This window comes from Benincasa hispida, chromosome 9 (genome assembly GCF_027475165.1).
Source record: "Benincasa hispida cultivar pf3 chromosome 9, pf3_genome.v1.1, whole genome shotgun sequence".
NCBI classification, from domain to species: domain Eukaryota; kingdom Viridiplantae; phylum Streptophyta; class Magnoliopsida; order Cucurbitales; family Cucurbitaceae; genus Benincasa; species Benincasa hispida.
The window spans coordinates 88654178-88663084 of record NC_143486.1 but is presented as its reverse complement, the minus strand read 5'-3'; the positions used below and the strand labels follow the sequence as shown (position 1 = coordinate 88663084).

The 8907-nt window shown below is 32.0% G+C and overlaps 1 protein-coding gene across 1 annotated transcript; it reads left to right on the top strand.

Annotated features, from left to right (window-relative positions):
- Window positions 1-1327: 1327 nt before the first annotated feature.
- On the top strand, window positions 1328-7954 carry LOC120087280 (squalene monooxygenase SE1-like). Its single transcript, XM_039044227.2, has 8 exons — window positions 1328-1835; window positions 3159-3270; window positions 3376-3550; window positions 4004-4172; window positions 4348-4566; window positions 4686-4961; window positions 5563-5841; window positions 7562-7954. Exons 1-8 carry the CDS (start codon window positions 1605-1607, stop codon window positions 7673-7675), a joined length of 1575 nt encoding a protein of 524 aa, XP_038900155.1. The 5' UTR covers window positions 1328-1604; the 3' UTR covers window positions 7676-7954.
- The last annotated feature ends 953 nt before the right edge of the window (window positions 7955-8907 follow it).

The window sequence follows — 8907 nt, the reverse complement described above, 5'->3', positions numbered from 1 at the left end:
TAGACCATTATATGTTAGAGGCCAAATCTGCCTCAACTAAATAACAAAGCAAGTAGAAAAAATTTTCCACTAATAATGAGATCGATACTCATTTGTTGTCCAATAAGCCAATCCATTTGTCACCACACATTTTGAAAGTCTAGAATGTGACAAAATTAGATCGGACATTGCCTCCCCATAGATAGGATTTTCTTAGCAGATAACACATCAAAAGCACCTGTCACAATGCTCCCACCCAATGAGTGCACCCACATGGTCTCGCAATATCCGACCAACTTTTCCTTTACATCTTATCACATACCAAACAACGTCACATGATAAAGTCAACGATCCCACAGTCGAACTAGTCCACACAACCTATCATATAGTTGATAAAATGTAATCGCAAAAAGTATTCTACCAAATTTAATTTTGATTAAAGTAAAATTTCAACCAAAATTAAGCGTATCCTATCAAATCAACACAAAGAATGAATAAGAAATAATAAAAGCACACAAGACATTGAAGAAAAAAATTGATTAAAACGTCTGGACATCAATAAAATTTTCGGAAAGTGATAGGTTATACTTTTCAATATTATTTAATGATTAAAACATTTCTCGAAAGTGTAGGCTTCATTTTTCAACGGAACAATACAACATAGATATTCATGTGTCAACTCACACTTGTACATCTCTTCTACACTATGGATGTTGAGTTCTTGTTAAGGGATGTAGCATTAAATTTTTATATTAATTTGAATGATGTTTGTAAAATTCAAACAAATATGACATTCGGAAAAAAAGAAAAACATATTTAAATAAAGAATAAAAAAACTAATTTTGATGGTTAAATATATAATCCCGACGATATATCTTATAAATATTTTAAACAATTTTACCATTGAAATAATTTTCTTATAAATAACTTATTAAATACTTTTAAATTGAGGAATTTATGAGAAAAAAAATTTAGAACAATATTTATAGGGACGAATCAAACCTTTGATGGAGAGAATATTTAAGCTTATTTGGACAATACTTTATTTGTTCAAACATGAAATTTAATTTTCTAAAAATAAATAAGAATTCGTGGAAATGTAAAGTATTTTCTTTGGATATGTTTGTATTTTGACTGTCCGAACTTGGGCTAAGAGGTCCTCTTAAATTTATTGCAATTCAATACATTTGAAAAAAATGACTTTTAGAGAGATGAAATTGGAAAGGGATATATTAGGAAATTAGGTGTCATAGTGCTGGCAGAGCGGCGCACGTTAGCGTCAAATCGTGCAGGTTAATACTGAAGACACATATTATTTTAATTTTATAAAGCCCCGTGGCCCGTGAATATTAATGCTATATATATTTCTTTTTCTTTTAGATGCCTATAAAGAGGGTCCACTTTCCTGGTGAGTTTATGGGGTTCCGTTAAGCAACTTGGTCGTTGGCGTAAAGTTTTGCCAGCGGAGAGAGATACGCGCAGAGGGGTTTTGTATTCAATAGACGAAGAGAGAGAGAGAAGAGAGAGAGGGAGGAAACTCGGAGGCCACAGGAGGGAGAGTTATCGTCGTTGTCGTCGTCGCATTGGCGGTCTCTGTGAGATCACTGCTTCTGTACTCGGAAAAAATGGTGAATCAGTGCGCGTTAGGCTGGATCTTGGCCTCAGTTCTCGGAGCCGCGGCTCTATATTTCTTCTTCATCAAGAAAAACTGCGGAGTTTCGAATGAACGGAGGCGTGAGAGCCTAAAGAATATCGCCATCACGAATGGAGAATGCAAATCGAGTAACAGCGACGGCGACATTATCATTGTCGGAGCCGGAGTCGCCGGATCCGCTCTTGCCTATACTCTCGCCAAGGTAATCTTATAATTATGATTTTTGTCCTCTACGTTATTCTCAAACAAAGCGCTCTCTCTTGTTGAAATTTTGCGTGTTGAACGGTTGGACATTTCTGATTGTTTCACTTGAGAAATGTTAATGTGGAAAATCGCATTCGAGTGATTTAAAATTTTAGAAACTAAATTCCGTCATGATTTGCTTATGTATTGTGTGTTCTATGTTCAATTGGCACTCAGATTCTCTTTCTAGATGACATTTCCGCGTTATAACTTATAATTAGCCATTGTCGTTCGTAAAGGAAGCTAGGGCGGTACGTTGTTAAGTAAGTGTATCCATTTTATGCTCTCTTATTGCGTATGAAATTACATAATAAATGTACTTTGATTTGATTATTTCTTTCGAAACTCAACCAGATTCCGAATCATGCACTGGAACTATGTGGAAATCTAATTCAAATCTATTTGTACCGAAGATCAAATATTCTCAATAGAAAGTTATTTTGTTATTTCATTTATGATCTAGAGTTTGTACTCCGCGGATAAGCATTTCAGAATTATTAAGAGTGATATGTTTCTGAGAGGCGTTATCTTTTAATCCGGAGGTTGCGCATAGCCAGTTTCTAAAGTTCGCTTGCTTGATTCCCGGACAGTAAATTTTCTTCTCGAACGAAACACCTTTTGTTAGCACTTTTGATAGAAATGCCTCATCGTGTACATGTTTGTTTGTTGATTTTTAATTTTGTTTCAGATTTCTCAAATACTTCTTGATTCGTGGTGAAATGAAATCAAATTCTCGAACGTCTATGTATTTTGAAGTTTAAAAGAGGTGGAACTTTTGAGTAAGTGATGGGAAGAAAAGCGTTTCATTCCAAAAACATTTCTTATAAATACAGAGCCCTATGCACGTCTTGAGATAACTCAAAGATTTTCATTAATACAAAATATTTTGCTGTCAATTGTGGAGGTTAAAGGAAAACAAGGCCAAGAGTAAAGGAAAATGGCCTTGTTATCTGCAAACAGTCTAGTTTATCGTCGTGCCAAAATTGACAGTTGGCCATTTGTCGTACCACTTTTTGGTTGGCCAGCTGTCACGAAAATATATATGACAAAAAACATGTTCATGTATCTGGTGCCTGCATGAAAACAAAATTCTATCGCGTCATTCCCAATTAACATTCGTTCTTGTAGTTGTACACTCTAGCAGCTGGATTTTATTTTTGGCACTCCTTAGTCTTTGCTGATAGTTGATCTGTTAGCATCTGTATTTTCTGGAAATTTTTGAAGAATGAATGAGCAAATCATTTAGTCATTTTATTTATGCTGAATGATTTTTGAAATACAGGATGGTCGTCGGGTACATGTGATTGAAAGAGACTTGACAGAACCGGACAGAATTGTTGGTGAATTATTACAACCGGGAGGCTATCTTAAGTTAACAGAGTTGGGACTTGAAGGTTGGTTTATTTCATAAATACCCAATGGTTGTTTCTTGGCGAGGGTTTTCTTCTGAGCCTTTGAGAAAACTAGAATTGGTTGTTGATATACTGTTGTTTATGCAGATTGTGTGGATGATATTGATGCCCAACGAGTGTATGGTTATGCTCTTTTTAAGGATGGAAAGGATACTAGACTCTCCTACCCCTTGGAAAAATTTCACTCGGATGTGTCTGGGAGGAGCTTTCACAATGGACGCTTCATTCAAAGGATGCGCGAGAAGGCCGCATCCCTACCCAAGTAATTCCCTTTTATCTGTTTTATCATTGTTGTTTTTGTAGTGTATCTAGAGCTACTGATGCTTGTGCTTATCCTCCTGCGTTGCATTTATTATTATCTTCGTCGTATTTAATTGTAATTCCTACTGTAATGCAATATGCAATGAAACTTTAAAAACATTCATATTTTTTGTCATGTTGCGCCATGCCCATGCTTTTTCTCCGGATTTGACAGACGAGGCTTATATAGTGTTTGGTTCTGAACAAGAGATGCTTTAATGCTGGAGTTGTGATATAGATGCCTGGGATTCAGTCATGTTAGGGAATCATTTTGTAATAAGACAGGCTCGTGTGTACATCCATTGTTGAGAGTTGAGATTTAAATGAGTTGATAATTATACTAATGTCTTTTTTTATCAAGTATTCTAGGAGTTATTTTATTCTCCTTTCCTAATTTATTCGTCTACTTTTCTAGAGTGCGCTTGGAGCAGGGAACGGTCACATCTCTGCTCGAGGAAAATGGTACAATTAAAGGTGTGCAATACAAAAACAAGTCTGGCCAAGAGATGACAGCTTATGCACCTTTGACTATTGTTTGTGATGGGTGTTTTTCAAATTTGCGACGTTCTCTTTGCAACCCTAAGGTGCGAACAACTTTCAATTCTTGATATCGGAAGATACTCGTTCTGCTGAGAAGATTATATTTATCCAACTCACTCACTGCCAATAGTTTTACGCTCAAGTTAGTTTTATTCATGTTAAGAACTAAGATATTCTTCCATATGCTGAGAAGATTTCAAATACTTGAATCTTTTCCAGGTTGATGTTCCCTCTTGTTTTGTTGGCCTCATACTTGAGAATTGTGACCTTCCTTATGCAAATCATGGACATGTGATCCTAGCAGATCCCTCTCCCATTTTGTTCTATCCCATTAGCAGTACAGAGATCCGTTGTCTGGTGGATGTGCCTGGTCAGAAAGTTCCCTCCATTTCAAACGGTGAAATGGCTAATTATTTGAAGAATGTTGTTGCTCCTCAGGTGCGAATATACTCTCTATTCTTTTCCCACAATCTCATCTGTGATTTTTCTTCACCCATCTATTTCAATTTGATTAACTTCGTACCTACTTAATGACCGTATAAGTTTTTCATACACAGATTCCTCCTCAACTTTATGATTCTTTCATAGCTGCTATTGATAAGGGCAACATCAGAACAATGCCAAATAGAAGTATGCCAGCAGATCCATATCCTACCCCCGGAGCCCTATTGATGGGCGATGCATTCAATATGCGTCACCCTCTAACTGGCGGAGGAATGACCGTTGCATTGTCTGACATTGTTGTTCTTAGAGATCTTCTCAAGCCTCTGCGTGATCTGAATGATGCGCCCACTCTCTGCAAGTATCTTGAAGCATTCTACACTTTACGTAAGGTAGGTATTCAGTTTTATCTGCTTTTTTGTCTCCTTTTTCTTGGATATAAATATGGTAATCCCCCAGGCTTACCTTCTAGTTCAAACATTTTTTTTAAAACATACTTTTTGGAAAAAGGCTTTTAAATATGCATTTGGCCACTTTTGTTAGGAAAGTACATTTAATGAAAAACTTTTACGGTCATTCATAGGTTGATTTTACCAACGTTTTCAAAAGTGATTCTACATATAACAAATATGTATATTTTTCTTATTACATACTTGGAAGTTTTTCATTTAATCACTTTGAAATTATTTCTAGATAACCAATGGTTGTACAAGTCATAAAGAGTAGTTAGATCGAGTTCAATTATGGTTGTTACTTGTTTGGAATTTGATATCCTATGAATTATCTTGACAACCAAGGGTAGTACAACCAAATAGATGTTTGTATAAGAAATGAGCATAAATTAGAAACTAGTACGACCGACATTCACGGATATCAAAACTACAATCTCCTGTAATCTAATACTTCAAAAGGTACTTAAAAGAAAGGTAGCCATAGCAATCTCAAACACACGAAACTATACACGATGAATTTGTTTGATTTGTGTAATTGCAGCCAGTGGCTTCGACAATAAACACGTTGGCAGGTGCCCTATACAAGGTCTTTTGTGCATCACCAGATCAGGCTAGAAAGGAAATGCGTCAGGCTTGCTTCGATTATTTAAGCCTTGGTGGAGTCTTCTCGAATGGACCAGTTTCGTTACTCTCTGGGTTGAACCCTCGCCCCTTGAGCTTGGTTCTCCATTTCTTTGCGGTGGCAATATACGGTGTTGGTCGATTGCTGATCCCATTTCCTTCTCCCAAACGCGTTTGGATCGGAGCCAGATTGATTTCGGTACGTGCTTTTTAACCCTGCTTTTTCATTTTTCATTTTTCAATTTTTTTTTAATATTAAATAATATTATTATTAATTTTTATTTAATTTTATTTTTATGGAAGCCAATTTAATTAAATTAGAGTTTTGGGTTTAAAAATGAAATGAAAATGAATTGACGAAATAGAATACTTTTTAAAGTAGAGAACCAAAATGAATCAAAATTGAAAGGATAAAGACTAAAATGAACATTTTGAAACTACCATATTCAAAATAGACTGAAAAAAAATATTAGGACCAAAGTAGTATTGAAATAAAAAAAAATCTTTTCTTCTCAAGAAAGAATCAGGAAAAATTCCTAAACTGAAAAATATATATATATATATATATATATATATATATATATATATATATATAGGACCAAAGTAGTATTAAAAAAAAAAAAAAAACGAAAAATCATGAAAAATTCCTAAAATATTGTGAAGCAAACATTTATTAGTATTTAGTAACATTTTCTCAGAAGTAAAAGGAAAATAATTGTAATCGACCTTTCTGATCAAATTACATTTTATACTATCCATTTTGATTTGTCATTAATAATTTTGGAAATAAGATGTCTATGGATCAAATGACTGTTTGACCATGTATGGAATGAAAATAGGATGGGATGTGTTATACTTTTTTGTGCAATTATAAAGTATAAAATTAATCAAAATTAATTTTTATTTGTTAATTTATTTTTATGACATTAAGTTATTAAATTAATTTTAAGCCATTGAAATTTAATTAAATTTACCCACCCACCCTCTTTAATATATTTATTATCAATTAAATTTTTTATATTACACTTATGTTATCAATTTTTTTAAAAATATTGATAATTAGTTTAAATATATATTTTCTTTCTTTCTTTTCTTCACTTTTGTTATGCCTTATATATATATTCAAAAGAAGTTGATATAAATTAATTGATTTTAAATCATCAAATAATATTTTTAATTTTAAAAAATAACTATAATTATAGATTAAAAGTAGAAGTATAAGTATACAAGATTGAAAAAAATTAGCTTATTTTATTATTAGCTAATTAATTAATATTTTTTAAGACTAATTAATAATTCTAATAAATAATTTAGGATGTCAATATAATTACTAATAAAAAGAGATTTAAGCAAATATAATCATGATTATTCATATTTTCTAAAAAATTATGGTTTTTCATATTAATTCATAATAACAGAATAAGTTATTATATCAGCATTATTATTAATAAAATTAATTATACATGTCAATTATAAATTTAATTTAAACATATTTATAAAAATTAAATAAATTAAACAATATCAAGAAAGAAGTAAAACAAATAAAATGAAAAGACAAAAAAGAAAAGAGAAAAAAAGCATTGAAAATGGAGAAAAGTCACCTTGGATGGTTATGAAAAATCTCGAAATATGAAATACTTTAGAATAAGAAATTTTCTTTCCTAAAGTTAAAAACTTGTAACAAAAGAATATCATTTTCTATTCCAACCTCTTATTCCCATAAATCAAACAGATCATTAGTTGTTTGGAGTCCCAGAAATCTAATTGAACAATTTTTTGTGATGATCTAATTTCGAATTAGAAAAAAAAACCTTACCAAACTGTTTATAATTGGATAGGGAAATTATGCAATTAAGATCTAGAAAACTTAGCGATCGGCCTAAAAGAATTGGTTACTAAGCATTTATATATTATTGCAGGGTGCATCGGCCATTATCTTTCCGATTATCAAGGCTGAAGGAGTAAGGCAGATGTTTTTCCCCAAGACCGTTGCAGCTTACTACAGGGCTCCACCCGTCGTAAGAGCGAGATAACACACATCTGTGATAAGAAAGGAGAAGGGTTACGTGAGAACAAATGTGTTAATGTAGGGGCTTTTGTGGCAAACTGTTTGGGTTCCGAAAATTGATGATGCTTGTAAATCGACTCACTAATTATTCTTTCCTTTCTGTTGAGTTGTATGAATGCTCGTTGTCCAAGACGTAGTTGCTTGACCCAGTTGGGATGTTTTTCAAGGTGCCAGTCCCATGAAACACTGAAGATGAGGAAATATCCCGCTTATGAAGGAATAGAATTAAATAGAAAATTCATCAGGTTCGGGTTCCTAAAATATACCCTTCCTTGCCAACTATTGGAACATTTTTAAACATTTTTTTTTTTTTTTTTAAAAAAGAATAAGGTTTGACTACAAATTTCATCTTAGGATTTGGAAGAGTTAGAATTCAGTTTTATGGTTTTTAAAATTAGAATTTAGTCCTTATGTATTGATAGAATCTCATACATATTTATGAATGTTTTATCAAATCATAGGGACTAGATTTTAATTATAAACTATAAGAACTAAATTCTAACGTTTTCAAAGATCAAATTTATAATTTAACCAAAGAATCAACAATGATTAAGATGACCTACTAAAACTTTTTAAAATATAAAACCTCTATAATTCTTACAGAAAACAAGGTTAGACATTTATCTAAAAGCAACATAAAGTTTGAAAAAATATTTATTTGTCTATCATCTCTCACTAAACTTTCATAATTATATATACAGAAAATAAAGTTTAAAAACCAAATATGAATTAGAAAACATCAATGTAATTTCAATGAGTAAAGAGTCCAGAACACAATTTAAAGTTTTGATGATATAATCTTAACAAATTTTGATTATTTTTATTTTTCTAAACTAAATAAAATTAAGTAGCTACCAAACACATTTGAAATTTATTTAAAATACAGAAAAAACAGAACAGAAAAGTAATCACCAAATAGGTCGTGTAGTTTGAAACTTTGAATTGCCACAATATTGAAAAAAGGGCTGATTTGTTCTATAAGTTACAAGCTTGAGTTATTTAATGCTTTGGGATTGTATCAATTTAAATCTCAAACTAATAATTGTATCAATTTAAATTATGAACTTTTATAAGTATATCAATTTAAATCATGATCTTTTATAATTGTATCAACTTAAACCTTCTATTATGTTTTATTTGGATATACTTATGAAACATAATAAAGGGTTTAAGTAATATATTTGTGAAAGTTCAAGG

What these genes read in the sequence shown, in the direction of transcription:
- LOC120087280 (XM_039044227.2), top strand. Translation starts at nt 1,605, where the DNA reads ATGGTGAATCAGTGCGCGTTAGGCTGGATCTTGGCCTCAGTTCTCGGA. An exon ending in GTTCTCTTTGCAACCCTAAG is followed by an intron (nt 4,173 to 4,347) that starts GTGCGAACAACT and finishes AATCTTTTCCAG; the next exon opens with GTTGATGTTCCCTCTTGTTT. An exon ending in AGAATGTTGTTGCTCCTCAG is followed by an intron (nt 4,567 to 4,685) that starts GTGCGAATATAC and finishes TTTCATACACAG; the next exon opens with ATTCCTCCTCAACTTTATGA.